This window comes from Peromyscus maniculatus, chromosome 9, assembly GCF_049852395.1.
Source record: "Peromyscus maniculatus bairdii isolate BWxNUB_F1_BW_parent chromosome 9, HU_Pman_BW_mat_3.1, whole genome shotgun sequence".
Lineage (NCBI taxonomy): Eukaryota > Metazoa > Chordata > Mammalia > Rodentia > Cricetidae > Peromyscus > Peromyscus maniculatus.
Window position 1 is genome coordinate 55522106 of NC_134860.1, and position 22234 is coordinate 55544339.

General features: G+C 49.3%; 1 protein-coding gene across 3 annotated transcripts in view; it reads right to left on the reverse strand.

The window, feature by feature from the left end:
* Nucleotides 1–279: 279 nt before the first annotated feature.
* Nucleotides 280–22234, reverse strand: part of Lats2 (large tumor suppressor kinase 2) — a 56356-nt gene continuing 34401 nt past the window's right edge. For 2 of the 3 annotated variants that reach the window (XM_006988433.4, XM_042284940.2), the window contains exons 3-8: nt 13042–13174; nt 9969–11269; nt 8136–8718; nt 7461–7643; nt 5308–5414; nt 280–2455 (exon numbers count right to left, since the gene is read on the reverse strand). In XM_006988433.4, the coding sequence (XP_006988495.2) occupies nt 1961–2455; nt 5308–5414; nt 7461–7643; nt 8136–8718; nt 9969–11269; nt 13042–13174 (2802 nt within the window). In that variant the 3' untranslated portion in view covers nt 280–1960. Of the gene's footprint in view, nt 2456–5307; nt 5415–5488; nt 5521–7460; nt 7644–8135; nt 8719–9968; nt 11270–13041; nt 13175–22234 lie in introns of those variants that run through there. The other variant, XM_076545092.1, reaches the window with a different exon arrangement.

Sequence of the window (22234 nt, forward strand, 5' to 3'; positions counted from 1 at the left end):
GCAGTATCCCTCTTCCAGGCTGGGATGACACAGGAGTTGCAGCTGTTGACACTTGATTTGATTCCTATCGTCTCTTTTGAATCACAACCCACTCAGAAACCCTAACGAGGCATATTTATCCCAATTTTACCATTTACAGATGTCACACGATCTTAGGTTGATCTGGACTCACTCTCTCTGCCCTCTGTTGTCAGAAACCTGGCAGCCGGTAAATCAGTAGGAAAATGTTTATTATGTAAGACCTTACAGGCTTCAACAAAACACCACCAACGACGAGACTTGGATTTAAAGTTTTAATAATAAATTGTGCCAGTAGAAGCTTTCAAAGGCAATGATATATCAATAAATAATAGTTAAATCGAGTTCCTGAGAAAGAACCTACCACATGAAACTATGTCAGAGCGCTGTAAATAACACGGCATTACTACAAAATAGCAAGAATACTGTAAGTCACAATACAAGCACAGCAGACTTCAGAATATGCCATTCATACAAATGTAAACCAGGACACAGGAATGTTTCTTAGACATAGATAAATTTGTAAGTGTTTCTGCCTAGATACATACTAAGTAACGGATACATTATGCTAAGAACCTCAAGGAAAGTATGTGGAATAGTATAATGAAAATGTGATGCATTCCATCTTTTAAAAAGCAAAAGAAACTGAATGTATTCAAATATAATCACTTTAAATAGGAACCATACTAATTTGAAGTAAGGAATATTCTGTGTGTTTATCTATAGTTATATATACACCTATATGTCTAAGAAAAAAATGTATGGCTTGTTTTTGTACTTCAATGTCACTTTGAAGAATCTTTTTTCTTTTTACAAAGTTAGAAAAACGTGTTGGTTAAGCCATCTTAAGATCTGACACCTCGCTGTGTGAGAAGCACAGGAGGACTGAGTCTCACGGTGACGCCTTGGCTGACCGAGGAAACAGGACACAACACTTACCTCGCCTTTTGGTGTGGGAACCCGTTGGTGAAAAAACGTAGGTCCCCGCTACAGCTTTCCACATACCAAGACTGACGGCATGCTGGACTAGAAAAGTGGACAGAGTGCTACGATTATACCCAACGTTTTGGCATAGCTGAATTAATCCCTTTTGATGTGTTTCATAAATGACAAACGTTTACATTTGCCTCCCAAAGTACCCAGTCATATCCAAGACACACACGTTTAAAAAAAAAAAAAAATCACACTTCAGTTACATATAAGCATTTCTTTAACAATAAGGGCTACAATCATCACCCACACAATACATTATCAGCACACTTTCTAGAATACCTCATTTAAAAACATATTCACAGGACCTGCTGTGAATGGCAAGATACGGTAATTTATAATAGAAAACTGCTCACGCAGCGCTTTCCACACCTCAGACACGGCCCGCCCATCACTGCCTGTGTCACTCTCTCTAGGATACTATAATAGGCAAAGAAAAGGAAAAGCACAAAAGCAGCTTTTAAACATTACATCACAATTTTGAAATGTGGGAAAACTATGAAACAAAGCCACCGTGTAGATACACGGTCTGCGTGACTTGGAGCGGAGCGCGGTCTTTTCTCTCACTTATTGCACAGACTTCTTATCACATGTTCTTCAGTTCTTACTTCTTTTCTACATGTGGACAAGTGCTATCAGATAAAACACATACGGAAGTAACAGCAGCATGGTTTGTCAAAGTTAATCCTTATAATTTAGTAAGAAAAAAATGGGTATCCATAAAATAAGTGCTCTTTCCATATTGTACTAAAATTTTAAAAATATTGTTTTAATGCAGTGAAGGTCCTCAGAGGACCAATTCCAAGTCATGGTGACCCTCCCTGTTGCCCATTAGCCACAACTAGAAATGAAGGATTCCTAAACTTGAGTTTGTCTTTTAAAAATCTTGTTTGGGGTTTTCTTGTCGGCGACCAGAGCTTCCCGAGATGTGATCACCGAGGCCCCAGGCCGCTTACACGTACACCGGCTGGCAGCTCTCGGTGGCGGCGGCGGCGGCACCCCCCAGCTCGGCATCCTCGGGGTCTGCGCTCTCGGCCGGCTCTGAGGGCTTTGGGCACCGGAAAGGGTAGCCGTTGTCGTCGAAGAACCTGCGGAAGGTGAACTCGTAGAAGGCGTGCTCTGGGTGCTTGCTGTGGGGGGAGGCCAGCGTGTCCCAGGCCTTGGCGCTCTCCCCGCTGGCCTCGTGCCAGGGGCTTTCTTCATCCACCGGGTCAAAATTGGAGGTGTCCATGGGGTGGCTGATGGTGGGGACGTAGGGCGCGGGCTGCTTCCGGATGTCGCGGGAGAAGTCGATGGCGCTGAAGAAGGGGTGCGCCTTGAGGTCGTCGGCCCCGTCCCTGCCCAGGCGGCTGTCGGCCGCGCAGCACAGCCTGGTGATGAGGTCGCGGGCCTCGGCGCTCAGCTTCACCTGTGTGGGGATGTGCAGCGTGTTCTCCCAGTTGATGACCTGTGTGGAGCAGAGCGAGCGGGGTTAGAGCTTCCACAGCCTAGGTCCTGAGCCTACGCTGCAGCCTCGGCCAGCTGAGGGGTGGAGCCTCCCACCCAACTCTTGGGCAATGGCAAGGGCTTTCTGCCGGGCCACCACAGTGCTCACTTGGTATGGGCTGCGGCTGGCAGCTGGCCTCGGGAATTTTTCTTTTCTTTGAGAATAACTGACCCCAGCTGGCCTTGGCCTCATCTGGGTGGTCATTAACTATTATCTGTCATGAAGCCGTGTGTACCGTGAAGAAAAACCTAACATCTGTTTTGGTCAGGCTTAGGCCCAGAGTGGGACTGGACAGTGTACCCGAGGGCTGCTGGAGAGGCTCCATCTACAGCAAGTGTATCAGAGAGACTGAAACTATGAAATGTGAGCCGGGTCTCTGTGAGTTCGAGGCCAGCCTGGTCTACAGAGCGAGATCCAGGACAGGCACCAAAACTACACAGAGAGACCCTGTCTCTGAGAAAAAAAAAAAATTATGAAATGTGACCCAGGTCTTCTTGATTATGATACCAAGACACCAGCAGGAAAGAAAAAGTAATGTTGGGTTTCATGAACATTACAAACTTTTGTGCTATGGACGATGGCATACATCTAGCATCTCAGTGCTTCAGAGGCGGGGCAGGGCAGCTGCAGGCTCAAGGCCAGTCTGGTCTACATGGGGAGTTCCAGGCCAGGCAGGGATATGCTACTGGGACCTCACTAACTGAACTTACTAAGAATGAAGAGTACCCATCAAACAGACTGCGTCTGCAAAGCATACATGTGTAGAGGACTTAATATCTAGAATGCATAGAGAACTCCTCCAACAAATAATCTGAATTTTAGAACAGGATTAAAGACAATTGGCCATTCTCATAAAACTATACGATTGGTAAATGAGTCCGGGGGCACATGCTTAATATCACTAACGACGAGGGAAACCCGAATGAAAACCCTGGTGACACACTACCTCACTCACACCCACCCATAAGGATGACTGGGTTGGTGGTGCATGCCTGCAATCCTGGCACTCGGGAGGTGAAGGCAGATGAGCACCAGCAGGTGGCGGCAAGGATGTAGATAAAATGGTACATTACTGGAGTGAAATGGAACACAGATGTTGTTGCCAAGCACCGTGGTTCAGATGTGTAATCTCAGAATTGAGGAAAACTGCAAACTGAGACAGGAGGATGTCTCAAATTTAAAATTAGTCTGGTCTATGTATGGTGAAACTGTCTCAAAAAAAAAAAAGATGGATGAATGAATACATGCATATAAAACAGTGTGGTTGTTCTTAACAGTTTGGCAGTTCTAAGAGGGAAAGTCCAGAATGACTGAGGAGGGCTTGAAGCAGGAGCCAAGCACCTGTGTGCAGGGACGCACTAGTCACAGGAGCCAAGGGACACCCAGACACCTGTCAGCCGGTGGACGGGTCATGAAAACACGGGGCACACACTTAAAGGATGGTAATTCACTCTTAGAAGGAAGGAATACACACACACACACACACACACACACACACACACACACACAGGGACGAACCTTTGAATCCATATATATATTCATATGTATATGCTATATATATGAATATTCACATATATATATGCTAAGTGAAAGGCGGCAGTGAAAATAAGACAAACAGTAAGCGCAGAACTCCACAGCTATGAGGTACCTGGTCAAATTCTGAGGCAAAGGGTACAAGGGCTGGGGAGAGGGGACAGGAGCAGTTATTCAATGGGTATGAAGTTTCTATGTGAGACAAAATATCCAGAAATGGTTTGCAGAGCCCTGTGTGAACACACTTAAGGCTGACAGATCATACACTTCAAAATAGTTGAATGTAAATTTCCTGTCATACCTATTTTGCCTCAATAAAAAGAAAAGGATCTGGTTTACTATCACGTAGGCAGATCAGTGAGTGGTCAGTTCAGCTAGAAAGCAGAAAATGCCAAAACCAATTGTGCTGTTCAGAGTTACACTGAGCTTTGATTCTAGACTGTCTGTCTGTCTGTCTGTCTCTCTCCCTCTCTCTCTCTTCCCCTTCCCACCCCTCTCCTCTCTTGACACAGTGCAGTTTTCTCTGTGTAGCCCTGGCTGTCCTGGAACTCCCTCTATAGACCAGGCTGGCCTTGAACTCAGATCCTCCAGCCCCTGGCTCCTCAGTGCTGGGATCAAAGGCGTGTGCCACCACCGCCCAGCTGTTCCAGTTTGTTCCACTCCACCATGGACTGATCAGGACATAAAAACTCCCTAGACTTTTGCTTCTGTAAATCCACTCAAGAGTTCAGATTTTCAGCTCAACTCTGAACTAATTAAGGATTACTCATTCAGAAAGTGGCTGTGAATCTAAAATGAATTACTGAATGATTAGCTGATAGGTTCAATTATTTCAGTGAGTATTGGGACTACACACAAGTAGCCTGACCACCGAGCTGCTAATTATAGCCACGGTGACAGTGTCCACATAAGCACAGGGCTGATGTTCTCCTCAGGACACGCCAGGCAGGGGGCTGATCCACAGCTGCCGCTTGAATTTCACTGTGTGTAGTTCCTGCCTGGACATACCACCAGGGCAGACAGACAGACAGACCAACAGACAGCAATGGTTTAAATAAAGCTACAGGTATACAAATACATTAAAAACTCAGGTCTAGCTTTGTTTTAATATCAAAAAATTCAAAAGTATAGGAAAAGTAACAGAACCTTTCTTTGGAAAATCCCACTACAAATGACTGCCATTTCTATTCTATTGAGTGTAAGAGGAGAGATCCAAAACTGGCCAAGGGTTGTGAAAAGCACAGTGTTCTACATCACATGGGCACACACTCCTTGCTTACCTTCAGCTGGGTTTCCGTGGGAGTAGGTGCCAAGAAAGGTGGCTGCCCAACCAACATCTCAAAAAGAATCACGCCAACACTCCACCAGTCACAGAGCTGTGTGTACCCTGAAAGACAGCATTCCCTCAGATACATAGCAAAGACTCCCCTCAGGCATGCGCACTTAGATGGACTACGATATCACACTCCACCAGTCCTAGAGCTGTGTGTACCCTGAAGACAGCATTCCCTCAGCCCCACAGCACAGGCTCCCCTTAGGCATGCGCACTTAGATGGACTATGATGCTAAAAGGAGAGAGCTACTTAAATGCATGTCCTCAGGCAGGCGGCTCAGACTGGCAGATACATGAGCTCACACAAAGGTGCAAATAGATATCACGCGGCTACAGACATTTGGATTTTCTTTTTTTCTTTTCTTTTCTTTTTTTTTTTTTTTTGGTTTTTTCGAGACAGGGTTTCTCTGTGTAGCTTTGCGCCTTTCCTGGAACTCACTTGGTAGCCCAGGTTGGCCTCGAACTCACAGAGATCTGCCTGGCTCTGCCTCCCGAGTGCTGGGATTAAAGGCGTGCACCATCACCGCCAGGCGGATTTTCTTATTTTTAATCACTAGTCTTCATAAACACAGGATGCTTTTATAGTAAGAAGACAAGACAGTAATTAATTTTTTTATAACTATTTAAGAGAGAGAGAGCATGTGTGTGTGTGTGTGTGTGTGTGTGTGCATGCACTATGGCATATGTCTGGAGGTCAGAGGAAACCCTGTGGGCGTCTGCTCCCTCCTTCCGCCATGTGGGTCTCAAGGACTGAACTCGGGCGTGGTAGTGCTTTACCCACTGGGTATGGGGCGGGTATAGAAAGCAGGGCGACTTCCTGGGAAGTTTACAAATCTGTTTAGGATGATGCTGAAGAACATGGAGACTATGGAGAGACCCTGATGTCTCAAAAGTAAACATAAACAGAAGGAACATGAAGGTAGCCACTGTGGCAGTGGACAATTAGCAGTTCACCAAGGCACTGGTGAAGCCAAGTATCCTCCCAGAGCTCCCACCTACGGTGGTCGGGCTGCCTACAAGGAGGCTGTGGAACAGGTTCATTTATCTTTGAAGTTTCCCACTATTCCTTCAGGGCCCCACACCTCAGTCAAGCACGGCTTGGTAGTAGGCTCTGGAACAGGAGTGACTAGTTGGAGCATGGATTCTACCTTCATCAGTCCCTCTTGGCACTGATGGCTGCAGAATAATCCTTGCCCATGGTTTCTATAAAATAGTACTCACAGCTGGAGTGTGGGGCCTCTCCTGGGCATCAGAACTAGCATTTGCAAGCTTTCAGGAGACACCTTTGTGTACAGGGCTGAGTGGATCAACAGCCCACATCAGACCACCACTGTGATGGAAAACCTCATCCTAAACCGAGTTAGACTAGGTCTACAGATACAATGGGAACGCAAAGACTGTCTGGATTAGCTACAAGGTCAAGCTGACAGCCCACTGTCATGATGGACCAAGTACACACTTGGGGTTCCTCCAGTTCTGATGCAGACACTGTCCAGGCTATCCAGGAAACAAATTTCACCAACAACTAGTAATCTGATGCCCATTAAGGTTTGCACACACTACCTCCTAGGAGTTCTAGGCCCAACACAGAGAATTAATTTGTGAGTCAGACATGGAGTAACTCAGCCTGGACAAGAGAGAGGTAAACTAGAGCTTGGAAATGATGGGCTAGGGAGGGCAGTGGCCTATGACCCCAGACAGTTTCATCAGTTGACTGTATTTGTTAGTTAATTTATTTTTATGTGTATGGGTGTTTCCCCTGCATGTATGTGTACGTGCCATTTGTGTGCAGTGCCCCTGGAGGCCAGAAGAGGGCACTGTATTCCCCTGGAAACACTGTTACTTGTGAGCAGCCACATAGATGCTGGGAACTGAACCTGAGTCCTCTGGAAGAGCAGCCAGTGCTCTTAACCAGTGAGCCATCTCTCCAGGCCCTAGCTGACACTGAAAATGCCTGTTAATTGTTGGATCTGAGGTGGAAAGCCCACAACCCACACTCCTCAGTTAGAGGGTGCGGGAACACTGGCTTAATCACGGTGAAGCAGAGGCCCCTCCAGATCAGAGGTGAGATGATGGAGCCCTGTGGCCGGGCTGGCATACCTTTGCGGAGAAGCACCTCGGGTGCGATGTAATTTGGGGTCCCGACCAGAGAGTGGGCCAGGCACCGCTGGTGCTGCTTCTGCGCTCTCTGCTCCAGGGTCTTCAATCTGTCTCCACAGCGACAGTTGGAGACGTCATCCCAGAGGTCACCAGGCTCCATGCTGTCCTGTCTGACGTGGTTCCCTTTACCGAGGGAAAAGGTGCAGTGACAGAAAAGAGCAGAAAAGAACATCAGTTTTGAAACTCAACATTGCAGCAAATCCACAGCTTAAAACAGAAGAGTGATTCAAGATGTCAGTTCATGCCAGCACAAGCTCTTTCTTCTTCCACTGACAAACCCAGGGCCTTCTGCATGCCAGTCAGATCTCTCTCACTGAACAAGTACTCCAGGAGCCTCGAGACTTATTTTTCAAGGTTTCTTTTAATAGGGCAGTGTGGAAGTTCTTTATAAAAGCCTTTAGTGGTCAAAAAAACATCGTAAGAAAGTCCGCTAACAAAGAAAATACCCTCCACATAGCATAGCACTCCTTTAGGAAGGGAAGCATACCACACAAATCACAGGAACCCACCAACAGATCATTTAGAAATGAGCAGGTGCCATAAGGACTATGTGGCACCTGGTGGGGCTGTCCCCAAGGGGGTGTGGGGGGTGACACAGAAGGCCTGAAGGAGTACCTTTCTGGTAGTACTTGGAATTGTGAGTCCACCTGAATCCGGTGCAGAGGCCAAAATCTGTCAGCTTAATGTGACCATCCAGGTCGATCAAGATGTTGTCGGGCTTGATGTCCCTGTGGATGAAGCCCATCTTGTGGACACTTTCAATGGCCAGAGTCAACTCTGCAATGTAGAATCGGGCCAGGTGCTCAGGGAAGACTTCCATCCGGATCAGCAGGCTCATCATATCCCCACCGGGGATGTAGTCCATCACAAAGTACAGGCTGTCCTTGTCCTGGAAGGAGTAGTAGAGTTTGACCACCCACTCATTGTCGGCCTCAGCCAAGATGTCCCTCTCAGCCTTGACGTGGGCCACCTGGTTGCGGTTCAGGACATCTTTCTTCCTCAGAGTCTTCATGGCATATAGCGCGTGGGTGTCCACCTTACAGGCAAGGCACACTTCTCCAAAGGCACCGATGCCCAGAGTTTTGATTTTCACAAACATGGACTTGTCCATTTTGGCCCTCTTCAGTCTGTTGTAGTTGGACTCCTTCTGGTAGAGGATTTTCCTCATCTGCTCCTGCTCAGCCTCACAGAGTCCAGCCTGCACACAAGGAAAATCACAAAGTCATGTTATAGGGACCCCGCGGCAGCCAAGTGTGTGGGGCAGGGACACCTTGGACCAGCGAGGGCTCTTCAGAAAGACTGCGTCTACCGGACTACAGGTGAGGTACCAGCCAGCCTGGATCTTTGTATGTGGACGTGGACATCTATCTCTGCATGAACATCCATACACATATATGCAAATATGGAATCCAAAGAAAATTCTTTCTCTAGGTGATTTTAGGTTCTAAAAGCCAAGGAAAGCCACTACTACTACTACTACTACTAAAAAGAAAAAAAAAATTGTGGAAAACATTCCTGGAATTCATAATCTAGTGTTTCAGAGTTTAAAGAAAACAGAAAACAGGTAATGAATCTGGACCAACAGGAAATGAAAACACAAACTTAAGTTTTAGAATTTGAAATGACTGGCTCGTGCAATGTAATTTACTATCACAATTAAATTTAAAGTAATGTCATAAAAATTACCTCCTCTATTACTTTACAGTATCAATTACAGAATGTTTAAAACACTTTTACTGGAGTAGGAGAGATGGCTCTGTGGTTAGGAGGACCGGCCACTCTTCCAGAGGACCCAGGTTCAGTCCCCAGCACCTACATGGTGGCTCACCACTGTCTGTAACTCCAGTTCCAGGGGATCCAAAGCCCACTTCCGGCCTTCACTGGCACAAGCAAATACACATGCAGGCAAAACACTCATACACATGAAAATAAATCTAAAATAACACACACACACACACACACACACACACACACACACACACACACACACACACATACACAGTCTCCTGGGCTGGGCACTGTGGCACATACTTACAACCCTGGCATCTGAAGCTGGGGCAGGACTGGGAGACCCAGTTCAATGAATGGGGGCTACGGATGAACAAGCCGTCTCAAAGAAGCAAACTAAAAGCACTATTACTCTGGATCAATGGACCACAAATATTGCATTTCTCTCTAAAAATATCTAATTTAGGAAACTTTTTAAACGTTCTTTTAAAATGTTAATAGCAGGTAACCCTTGTACTTTCTTCAAAAGTAAGGCCACACCACACTGATCAGTTTGCTGATGTACTTGTTAGACAGGGAAGCAAGGGAGACCACACACTGTGGCTTCTCCCAGCACCTGGCTCATGTCCATGTCTATGAGGTGGGCGTGTGGTGAAGGTGCCTATCTGCTGCCGTGGACAGGGAAGCTGGGAACAGAGTAAGAAGGAAGTGAGAAATTACTTTGGCCATTTCCTGCTCCAGCTGCAGCCTCCGGCTGACCTTCTGCTGGTAGGTTTTGATGACGTTCTCCACGTGTTGTTCCATGAAGAACTTGAAGGCATACGGGGAGTAGCTCTTGATGCGTGACTCTCTCTTCTCCTCATCCCTGCTGTTCTTGCGGACCGGCACCGGGGAGGTCTGGATCTGCTTCTTGTCCCTGCCAGCTTTGTCTCCCTTGGCGCCCTTGTGGCTCTTGTCGCTCCGTTCCTGCTCGGCGGCGCCCCCACGCAGACTCTGCTCCACGCCGGTGCACAGGCTGTCCAGGTCCAGGTTGTACTGCTCGGCCTTGCTGGGCAGCAGCAGGTGCTTCGGGTAAGGCGGCGGCGGGCACCTGCGCTCGGAGCCACCGTAGTCCACGTCCAGCGGGTGCTGGCCCGGGCTGCCCTCCTTGGTCTCCAGGCCCTCGGTGGCAGGAGCTGTGGGTGCAGGCACCCAGGCAGGGTGTGAGGGCCCCACGGCTGTCTGGGGCTCGGGCCGCAGCACACGCACGCTCTTCACAGGGTGCAGGATGTGAGCAGCTGTCACTGCGGTGACCGTGTTGGGGGCGGGCAGCGAGGGCTCGGGCTGTGGGCTGCTGAAGGAGTTTGTCCTGCTGGGGGCCGCCCGGAAGGCCACGTGCTGCCGGGTGGCCTCTAGACCCTGCTTCTGCATCGAGTCGCGGCGTGCCAGTGGTGCTGCCGACCAGGACACTGGGGAGCCCAGCTCATACAAGTCGGCGGCGTTGAGGCTGTTCCTAGATGGCGCTAGCACTGCCTGTGGGGGGCTGTCGCCGGAGAACGTGGGGCCCCGGGCACCCAGCACATGCAGTGGGTGGGCCCCGGGCGCCACAGCGGCCGGCTTGTGGTGTGCAGTAGTGTACAGCCCAGTGTGGGCAGGGAAGGCGAGGCTGGCAGGAGGGCCGCCCTGGGCTTTGGCCAGGCCGGAGTAGGCGTCTGGTGCTGTTTTGCTCTGGAAAGAGGGGCTGCGCTGCACCCCGTATCCCGGCTGCTCCGCTAGCAGGTGAGGACGACCGTAGTGTGTGCCCGGAAAGTGCGCACCTGCCTCCACCGCTGCGCTGTAGCCTTTGGGAGGGTGCTGGTGACCAGGGGTGCTGTGAGTGCTGACCCCAGGGAAGAGGAAGTCTAAATATTGCCGTGGCATCTCCTCCAGCGTGGCGGGGCCCTCATAGTTTGCAGCACCCAGCTGGTGGTAGGATGGGAATGCTTCCCCCGGGCCCTCGAAACTGGGCCTCCGTGTCACCGGGGTGGGCACCAGGCCCTTTCCTACAGAGGAAAGAGTGAGAAGTCAGCCTGAGAGCACGTGGGACCCGTGGGCTGCTACTTGCAAGCTGGTCCTCACACTAGCCTTATCTTTGGGGTTGGGCAGATGTATAAGGTCTACTGAGAGTCCTGACAGGGTGGGTCCTGCCCTGGCAGAAACCGGTCTCTCTAATGGGGGGGGGCGGGGATGGATGGATGATGGGGCTAAAGGCCAAAGAGCATAAGGATGGTCATGGGTCGGGGTACGGTGCCCTAAGAGGACACAGCACCCAAGGTCAGTCTCCAGACATGATAGGGGACTGACTACCTGAACAGCCAACTTTGTTGTCTCCATGACATGCACCTATTTGGGGGAGCCAAGTTTTTGTACTGTCATGGTTTCCAAAGGGCAGGACTGCACCCACTGTCCAAATACTCATTTTCCTTTCACTTATTTTCCAAACTAAAGATTTGCTGGGTTTCTGCCTTTATTAAGGACAAACAAGGTAACAGATACCCAACACTCACTAAGAACAAAACCACAACGACGAGGAGGAGGAGAAACAAACGGCTCAGTGAGTCAAGAGTGCAGAGGACGGAGTTTGGGTCCCAGCACCCATACCCCGTGGCTCCCAACTGCCTGTGATTCCAGCTTTTGGGGATTCTGCCCCTGCACGGCATTCCAATGGACAGCACGTGCATGTGCGCACACACACACCCCCCCATTAAAAATAAAAACCTTCTAAAAACTCCTTAAAAACAACCTCAAAGAGTCCCTCTCTGCAAACACCCAGACACGTGGGTGGCTGATTCCTTATTCCTGGCTTCTCCATTTTGAAAATCTTTCCTCATTTAAAGAGGATGCCTGGAAAGGACAAAGGCTCCTTTCACTTCCCCACTTGGATTCCTCTGCTCTGCCTGATCTGACAGAGGACCCTGACACCCAAAGGCTGTGTCTTATTCACTCTAGGGATAAGCCCCATGCCATCCCCTAACATACCCGACAGAAATAACCCAGCAGCCTTGGCACCGAACAGGGGTTAGTTGACGGGTGGCTCTGTGTACCTGATTGAGCAATGCTACTAGCACACCACACCTCAACCAAGCAGGAAGGCAGAGCTGGGCCCTTTTCCCTGCAGCACTGCTCCCCAGGACAGACCCCAGAAGGCCAAGAATCAATCCGAGAACAATGGCCAGTCAGAGCTGGTGAGAGAAATTTCTTTTCTCAAGAAACCAGAACACAAACACTCTGAAAGCCCTTGAAATGTCCTCATTCACCACGGGAGGCTTTACCCCGGGTCTGCCACCAAGCAGGGGATCACATACACTCGTTATTTGACCCAGGGACCACAGGTTATCTACTCCACCTAGGAGAGGACCATCCTGACAGCCGGGGAAACAGAGTGGGCATCCCCTGTCCCTTCCAGGGCGGAAACACTGCTCACAGCTGCAGACCTTGAGAGCTGCCAGCTATCAAATGTGAAAAAAGGTTTTTGGAATTGATAAGTCTCCCTTTTCAAAGACACCCCCCCCCCACCGGCCCCAATAAAAGGATTTAAAAAGTTGAACTTTTTTCTTCCCCCTTTAAAGATGGAAAAATTCAACAGACACATAAACCCTCTCAACAGTAACACAAGCTGCCATGGAGAGGTGTCAGAGGGTCAGGTGAGCAGCTAGGTTAAATTCCAGGACTGATCGACTACCTGTGGTTCACCCCACCACCCCAGGATCAACTTTCAGGGGCAGGCCTGCCTCTCTCTGTGGGGCCTGCTCTCAGACCACACCGCCAGCCTCACCTGGAGAGGTCTGCTTGATGACTCGCACAATCTGCTCATTCCTGGGGTCCAGGTAGCCCATCTTACTGATGTACTCCAAGGCTGCTTCAATACTTCTACTGCCTGTCTGCTTGAGAGCTCTGCCAGCCATCTCCTAGGAAGAAAGCAAGGGATATCATCGATGTCATCATCATCATCATCATTATCATCATCGCCGCCGCCGCCGCTGCCGCCGCCGCCATCTTTACTACAACAAAGTCACTGGTGACTCCTTTCTGTGGCTGCTGGGGCCCCCGCCAGGTGCTGCAGATGACCTGGAGCACACACAAGCAGTTGCAACCATCTACACATACCACACCGTGCACCCAAGAATGTGCAGGGTCTCTGATGGTGGGTCTGAAAGAGACTCAGGCTCTTTAGAGAACTTCAGTGACCACTGGTGGGTCCAGAATGAAGTAGCATGGCAGTAGGAAACTGGCCTTGATCCCAGCTCCTCGGCTCTGTGCTAACTCTGGAATCAGTGGAAATGCACTGGATGGGAGCAGGGAGAAACTGCTGAAGCCATTTATGAGGTGCTTGCTGAATGCCTCCTGTTGACAATGTCCTCTGCCATCTACAGCAGTTAGGGAGTACAGCAGTCTCCGTGACGCCCCTACACAGGGCATGTCCCTTAAAAGTGTTTGTAGAATGAACACACAGCAGGAAAGGGCAGGTAAAGTAGCCCGAGTTAAAGAGATGGCTCCCTTCTACCCCAAGGTAAGACCTGGCATAGGACATGCCCTTTCAAGGACAATGTATTTGGAGAAGGTGGAAAGTCTAAGTGGAGAAGGTTACCCAGGGACGATGGGCGAGACAGAGAAGCAGCTGTGGGTGGGGCATGCTGGGATGGTGGTGGCAACACCCAGGAGCATGTGATGTGACAGGGACCCCCATCTAGGGTGGGGCCACCCCTGGTTCTGCTTATTTACAACACCAAGGGAACTTTCAAACAGGGACATACATAGTGTGAAGATGAACTGGGGGCCACTGGGGGTGCAGACTTCAGGCACTCTGGGGCAGAGATGAAGGAAGCAGAGGGGCAGGGCAGGGCAGCGGAGGCCCTGTCTTTAGGACTGGGAAGGCGGCTCAGCAGACAAAGGCAGCAAGAGAGGCTTCAGGGGTTTGGGGGGAGGGGACCAAGCACTGTAAAAGAGAAATGTGGGAAGAAGGCACTGGAAAGGGGCAGGATTGGGGAGACCCTAGCATGGGAGCAGGGGACACAGGGGACACACAGAGGTCTTCAGAAGTAGGCAGTCCAGCTGCGGAGCAGAGAAATATTGTGACTAGGGAGCATGGTCCTCGCTGTTCCTGGCCAGGCCTGATGACACCTCATCATTTATCCCGGCCCGCTTCCTTAGGACTGGGAGGAATCAGCTGGGTATGGGGGCACGCTAGGTAGGCACATCTCTGTATGTTTGAGGCTAGCCTGCTCTACAATGCACATTCCAGGACAGCCAGGATTACACAGAGAAACCGTCTTAGGGGGAAAAAAAAATGAGAAATCTGGCAGGGTCTAAATCTCTACATTATACAGCTTCATCCACCCACTTCACACAGTGCCTAGAACAAACCAAGCGCTTACTACACACCATGTGATCATCCAACATTAAATCATGTTCTCTGTTCCTGGCTGTGTGACAGCTGAGTGGTGGGACAAAAAAAAAAGGGGGGGGGTGGACTCCCTGTAAAGTCACTGGCCAGATCTGGGACTCAACAAGACAGAGGGCCAAAGGAAGCAGGGATGAGCCCCGATGAAGGTCTGAGGGGCCGCTACCTAGAAACGGGGGGCAGCAGTGAGAGCTGAAGACGCAGGCTTGGAAACGGCGGTGGGGACTCCATGAGGCGGTACTTTGCCTGACGGAAGAGGCAACGTTCATCATCTGCAATTGCCAAGGAGGAGGCAGCAGAGCTCTCCTCACCTGGAGCCGGGGGATGACACCTCACCTTCCCTACTTCATGGCTAAGCTATGCGATGAGGTCATGTCTGCACAACTCTCAAGGACTTGGAGGCTGCTCTAAGACTGCATCTCAGCACACCACTTGGAGTCTTTTGTTCCCACTAAAAATGTGCCAAGTGGAGCTGCCCCTAACCACAGGCCTTTGGCTCTAAGAGTTCAGCAGCTTTGTGTGAACGACTCTGTCTCTTCCAGGGTATGTTATCTGCCTAAGCTCCTCACTTCCAGGACTTGCCGACAGCCAGGGAATGGACATCGGGAGAAAAGGGCTTGTCACCTGGATAGGAAGCCGAGCTCCCATGACTTCAAGATCTGTGACTTAGCCAGGAGGAGTCTAGTGAAGCCTTAGGTGAAGACTTGGAGTGGCAGGCATGTTTTAAATCACGAACCCAAGTGACACTCATGAGCCAGCGTGTTTATAAATAAAACCTGCAGCCCTGCCCTTTGCGTTATCTCCATCACCACAGGGTTAGCAAGTCTGCAGTTTCTACAGCAGCTCTCAAATAGGCTCCTGTACATATTCCAAATGATGACGGGCTTTGGGTTTGTTCTGTGGTGCCTCACATGTGACGGCAACGCTCCACCACTGAGCTCCACCCCGAGCGAAAGGAAGCCCAGAATCTGTCCCTAAGTCCACCAGGAGCACAGCTCTCAGCGTTCAAGGACAATACATACGAAGTTAGGATGGGGTGTGGCAGGAGGTCTCCAGAGGGCTGAGGGAGGCTCAGCTCCAGCAGAGGAACCCGGCGTTTCCCCTTCCCTTCTCAGAGCACTGAGCCAGTGTTCTGAGTCCTGATCTAGAACCGTCTATGGCCACTCCAAAAAAAACGGTACTGAGCTCAGATACAGAGGCAAGCTACTCAATGCGTATGTGCACACACACGTGTACACACACACACACACACACACACACACACACACACACACGAGCGCGTGCAGGTATCACTCTTTGCTGCCAAGCAGCCGGGCAGCCTTCACAAGTCTTCTGCCTACTCCGAGCATCTGTTTCCTCCTCTGGGAAACGAGGCTACCTAGGGCTGCTCTGGGGATCGAGGGAGGCGACTGGTGTCCCCGTGTTCCAGGGCCATTTCCACATCAGCTGCTACACTTCTCTCATTTGTCTCTGGTAGAAAATATAAAGATGACGTCTGCTGATTTTAAGTGCATTTGGAATCAAATACCTCTAATACTTCGTATTTTATTCTTTTAACCATAATTACATAAGACAATGTGTTGAGCTCCTTCTACTAGGCCTTAATACCTATCTCTGGCTTTGTCTAGGTCACCTCAAGGCCAGGTTAGGCTCATGGAAACGGCAAAGCCTTCCCTCTTGGTCCATGTGTGAATGGTGACAATGTGTACAGAGAATGTCCGCCATAAATTCCTCCCCACCTTCCATGGTTACTGTCTGAAGACTACTGCACTGAGATTAGCTAAATCTGCTTCCTTGGTCCAGCTGAACACCATAAACCCTGCCTCCTTGTTTATCTACACGAAATAACCACATCTCCTTGCTCAACTGTATGCAACAATTCTGCCTCTGTTCAACTGTATACAATAGACACACTACAGCTTCTCCAGCTGGGAGCCCAGACTTTTCCCAGGCCGGCTTTTCTGTTGCTCTGTGTCTGGCTGGTTCTTGTTTCTTCACTCCCTTGCCCTGCAGCCCCAGTCAGGCCGAGTCCCCGGTTGTAAGAACCCCACCATCGCTAGGCAGCAGGCGCAGCTGCTTCTTGACTGACGTCCTCCTGCCAGCCTCTCAGGACTGACTCTCACGTGAGGGCATCTACCCAGCTTCGGAGCTGTTCTGAAAAGTGCAGCATCACTTCCTGTCCTCCCTGTCCAAGCACACCTCAGGCTGGGAAGCCCTGCCTCGTCAGCCTGGCTACCCACATGTCAGGAACCAGCCAGCTGGGAGGCTCCCATCATACTGGAAACGCCAGTGATCGATCTCTCTGTCTCTCTGTCTCTCTGTCTCTCTCTGGTTCGCTTCCCCACCACCAGTGAGGCCTGTGGGACTGCTGGAGGAGCAAGTCTGTTCTCACAGGTTCACCCAGCTCACAGGCAGGCAGGCAGAAGCCGGGCTGACAGTTGCTATACAGTGTAATGGTGTTACTGGCATCCCTTGTGACTGCAAGTTATTTAAATTCAGTGACAATTTATTATGTATGAAGGAAGGAATTTCCTTTGCAGATCCTCTCCCACCCCTTCCTGGTGAGGAAGCATTTTTCAAACGTTAGCAAAGCCATATCCCATGCTTTAACATTCCAACAATGAGGTTTGGCTGAGAAACTAGAAATGGAGTACTCTGGCCTTGCTGGGTCTTCCAGGCCTTGTCTCAGTCTGTATCTGCCTGTTTCTGGGTCTCTCACAGAGCTTGTGGTTTTCGTCCAAGGTTGGGAGAAGAGTGGCTAGGTCTGCAGGCCATGGTGACTGTTGTTTCAAAGCTCAAAGGATTCCATTTATTGGAAAGAACAGAGAAAGAAAGGGAAAAAGCGTGTGGCTGCCCAGGCTGGGGTGGACTGGAGGGATGCCAGAGATGCTCAAGTCGTGGCTGAGGCCTCCTGCTCCACCCACTGTCCTTCTCAGGCTGACTCTGCCTTTCTCTAAGTGGCGTCCAGGAACCTTCTGGAAGCACAGAGGAACACAGTGTTTCAGAGTATCCCACTCACAGTTGTCAGCCCTAACCAGAAACACAGCCTCAGGGGGACCCATGTGAAACTCAGGGTGCCCACCCATCTCCCCTGCCTTTGTGCTTTCTGGAGAGAGCCTAGAAGGCTCAGCAGGGCTCTGAGAACATGCTCCAGAGAAGCCAGAAACACAGGGGAGAAAATGGAAGCAGTCTTGGCAGCTTCCGCGGGTGGACGTGAAAGGAAAAGGAGTTCCTACCTCACACCTGTGCGGCACACGGAGCATGTCTGCCCAGACAGCAGCCTCCAAGCCTGCAGGGGAAGCTGCAGCTCACGCATCTTACCATTTTCTTTTTTGTTGTTATTTTGTTTGTTTGTTTGTTTTGAGAGACAGGGTTTCTCTGTGTCACAGCTCTGGCTATTCTGGAACTAGCTCTGTAGACCAGGCTGACCTTAAACTCACAGAGATCCACCTGCCTCTGCCTCCCGAGTGTTGGAACTACAGGTGTGCTCCACCATGCCCGGTCTTACCATTTTCTTTAGCCTTGGGGCTGTGTGCTAAACACTGCTGAGGAAACTATATTTTCAAAGGTAATTGATATGTAGGGAATGAGGAAGAAATGTGCTCTAAATCTAAACCAACATGAAAAAATTGTCAGCTTTGCCAATGATCAAAGAAACACTAATAAGGCAGTATCTTCTAGCTTGTCAACACCAAAATAAGATTAGTAATTATTAAAGAAGAAAAAAAAAGGACTGGTATAGATTCACAGCCATGGTGTTGAAGGTTGTAGAAACCATAAAGCCACTTACAAGCAAAAACATTTTAAGAATAAAAAGTTCTGAGCTGGAGCAAAGGCTCAACACTTAAGAGCACGTGCTGCTCCTGGAGGGGACCCAGTTTGATTGGAAGCCCCCACAGTGGCTCACAAACACTAGGAATCCAGTTCCAGGGGACCAATGCCCTCTTCTCATACCAAGCACAGCGTGGTGGACAGACAGACAATAAAGACTAAAAAATTACTCTTCTAGTGCGATGTTTCAGGAGGAGAAGGTGTAGGCCACCAAGACTGATGGCCTGAATCAGTGGAAGGAGAAAACCAGCGCGTGCAGACTGTTTCCACACATGCACACCCCACCCCACCCCCGAAACAATTTAAATATTAGTAACATTTGATATATTAATAACACTGACATATCAAATTTTACTTTGAGGCTAATTTAAATGAGCCATATTTAAAAAGCCTATCTCCAAATGCTGTCTGTCAAAGTCTAGATTCAGAGCCGTGGGGGAGGAGTTGGAAAGAGTCTGAATTTCTAGGAGTGGGGAAGCTGATTATTATTGTGCTCTCAGAGCACACACAGCGCATGCGTGCAGAAGCCCCCACAATCACAATTCTATCAGCGGATACTTGCAGAATATCAATGTGAACAAGGGTGGGAACACTCACTGTTTCTTGGTAACAACCAAGGGGGCTTGTGAACAAAGCTTAATTAGAACACGAGGAAAATAAATCTGGCTTAATTTGCTTTCATTTTGAAGTAATAGCATTTTTAGTTAAAGATAAGAACATTTACTTACATCAAATCTCACTGTAACAAAAACTGCCTATGCTGTTTTATTTCCTAATTATGGATGGGCAGATCACAAAAATTCTCCAGATTAATGAATCTGAAGAGTGTGAGACAAGTAGCCACAAAGTTCCCCCCAAATCTATGAACTCCAAGACTGAGAGATGTTTGGGAAAAATAAAGAAAATCTCTGCCACCACGGATACAAGAACCTAGGGTCTTGTCGACGGAAACCCATCCACAACCCCTACTAGCTTCTACACAGCTACATCCATACTCCAGGGACGAGAGTCCGTATTTCTATTCTGGTGCCCCTGGCTATGTCAGTGACCAACTGAGCACCAGGAAGTCGTCCCCCCCCCCCTCTGTCTGCACAAGCTGAGGCTCTTCTATTTGCTCCAAACAATAGACTGGCATGAAGCAGTTCTTTGCCAGATCTGGGCTTCACCCTCACGAAGTCTGGCTGCTTCCGTTTCCCCTTCTTGGGTCCATATAGCTGGACACCAGCTGACCCAGCCGGCCCGCTGCCGCTCTGACCCATGAGTGGAGCTATTGTGCCCGGCCAGCGCCAGCTGGGCAGTTGGGACGGAGCGACCCGGAAGGCCAGCAGAGAGCAGAACTGCCCAGCGAGGCCGAGTCAACCTCGAGTCACAGCAAGGATAAAGGACCGCTCACTGCGCTTTTGAGCCGTAGGATGGTTTATTATGTGGCGCTGACTACTGACAACCACCGCTTTCTCTGTGTGTCATCTGGAAATACATCCATCTGCTGATCTTAAATTTCGAACGATTTCATCTCCTAAGTTTTTACCTGGATAAACTCAAACTTGCTCTTCAGGTTAAAGTATTTTCATCTTGAGGCAGAGGTAGGTGGATCTCTGAGAGTTTCAGGACAACCTGGTCTACAGAGAGAGATCCAGGACAGCCAGGACTACATAGTAAGACTCTGTCTCAAAACAAACACACAAACAACCCAAAAGATTCAAATATTTTCTTAAAAAGAACTGATACTATTAATCGACTATTACCATGGAATGAGACAATAACGCAATACTGACTGCTGATGAATTACTGAAGTCAGAAACTCTAAGTCTTCACTTGAGTGTAGTCCAGTCTACACTCCTCCAGTAAACAGTGCTCAAGGGTGGACAGTCTGAGTCTTTAGGGGTTCTAAAGTATCTAACCGAGTTAACACTTACCTCAAAGTCACTGTTTTATTTTCATTCTTTTTCTAAAGGTATGTCAAACTCTATTACTAATGTCCACTCTCTTTGTGAAAAAAAAAAAAATGCACTTCCATCTTTAAAAAGTGAAACCAACAGAAGATGGACCGGCACCAACAAAACCACTCAAGCAAGGAGGGAGAACCGACCTCTACCTGTCCAACCCAGTCACAGCTGCAGCATTTAACCAACCACCATCACGTTCTAAACAGCATGCGGTCCACTAGGGAATGAACGTGGGCAAATGCACAGCCAGCTACTCCAGGCACAGGGAAGCAGCTCCTCCGCCAGCTGCAGGCAGGAAGTCCTTGGCTCTAACAACGCCAGGTGACATCAACTCACCTGAGACTACATGAGAGCCTCCCCCAGCAGGACTGACCTCCTTCCCAATCCTTCCAATCAAGACATCCCTACTTTTAGGGAATACACTACTCTATGACTCACCAAAACACACACACACATACGCACACACCTGCGCACCAAAAAAAAAAAAAAAAACCAAAGGCAAATACACAAAATCCACAGAGGGAACGACTATGCACCTTACTTTCAGTGGAAATAGCCTCTTTAAAAAAAAGAAAGAAAGAAAAGGAAAAAGGAAAGAATCTACATGGAGCCAGGCCAGAACCATCAATGAGGGACAGAGCCCACCAGGAACCCCTGTGCAGCCGGCACGGGAGAGGTACATCCCAGGCAAAGGGAAGACAGATCCATAGAAAAGGAGTGCCAAGGAAAGTTCTAGAAACCACCTGCCAGGTAGGCAGACGCCCATGCCTTCCTACCACAAGAGGCAACCCAACAGCAAGCAGGCAGACAGCGCCTGTGGTGGGCCTAGCGTGTCAGACGGGGATGTAGCCAGGCAGGAGCCAGGAGGCGAGGAGGCGGGCCTCCAAACTACCACCTAAAAGATGACCTGGACAGCGGGTTCTGAAGGACGGTGGTAGGGACGGGAACCACAGCCTTGCACAAGCTAGGCAGGAATTCTACCACTGAGCCCAGCTGCCGGCCCTACTTAAGTTCTTCTGTCCTTTTCAAACACTACAGTATGATTTTAAAGTGAGAACACATCAGTAGGGGCTGTTACTTGTGTTAGATTGAGCCCGTGGGAGTTATACCACTCAGGCTGGTCTTGAACCTCTGGGCTGAAGTGATTCTCCCATCTTAGCCTTCCCATTGTTTGGTTATCAAATGTACGGAATCTCTGCAACAGCTTCCACAGTTTTGTTCAAGACTCGCTGTAACTAACTACATTAGTCAGTCTCTTCTCTGACTCGGTTGCTGCCAGTGGACCCTCCGGGCACACCTATCAAGAACAGTAACCTGGATACTGAGGGTCCTCTTAGAAAGAATTATTCTGGGCAGGGAACAAGCATGCCAGGCACTCGGCCTGTACAGACAAATCCAGCCAGCCAGAGAGACCTCATGTATGGTCCTGAGAGATGGGAAGACACAGATAAAGTGGCTTTTTAAATAATGGCCTGGGCCAGTGTGATGGCTCCACATGTCGATATGCACAGACCTGACGACCAGAGTTCAGTCCCCAGATCCCACAAGGCATCAGGACAGACCAACTCCCAAGAGTTGTCCTGACCGCCACATGCATATCATGACGCAAGCCCAAACTCATGCATACAAACACAAAATACAAAAATTACAATTAAAGGGGCCTGAAATGGATGTGATGCATGTGTGGGAACCAAGATAAAAAGGACCTTCCTATAAAATAAATCAATCATGCGTAGCTCCACCTACAGCTTCCTCCATGGCGACTGCCACCAATATTTGAATTAGTGCCT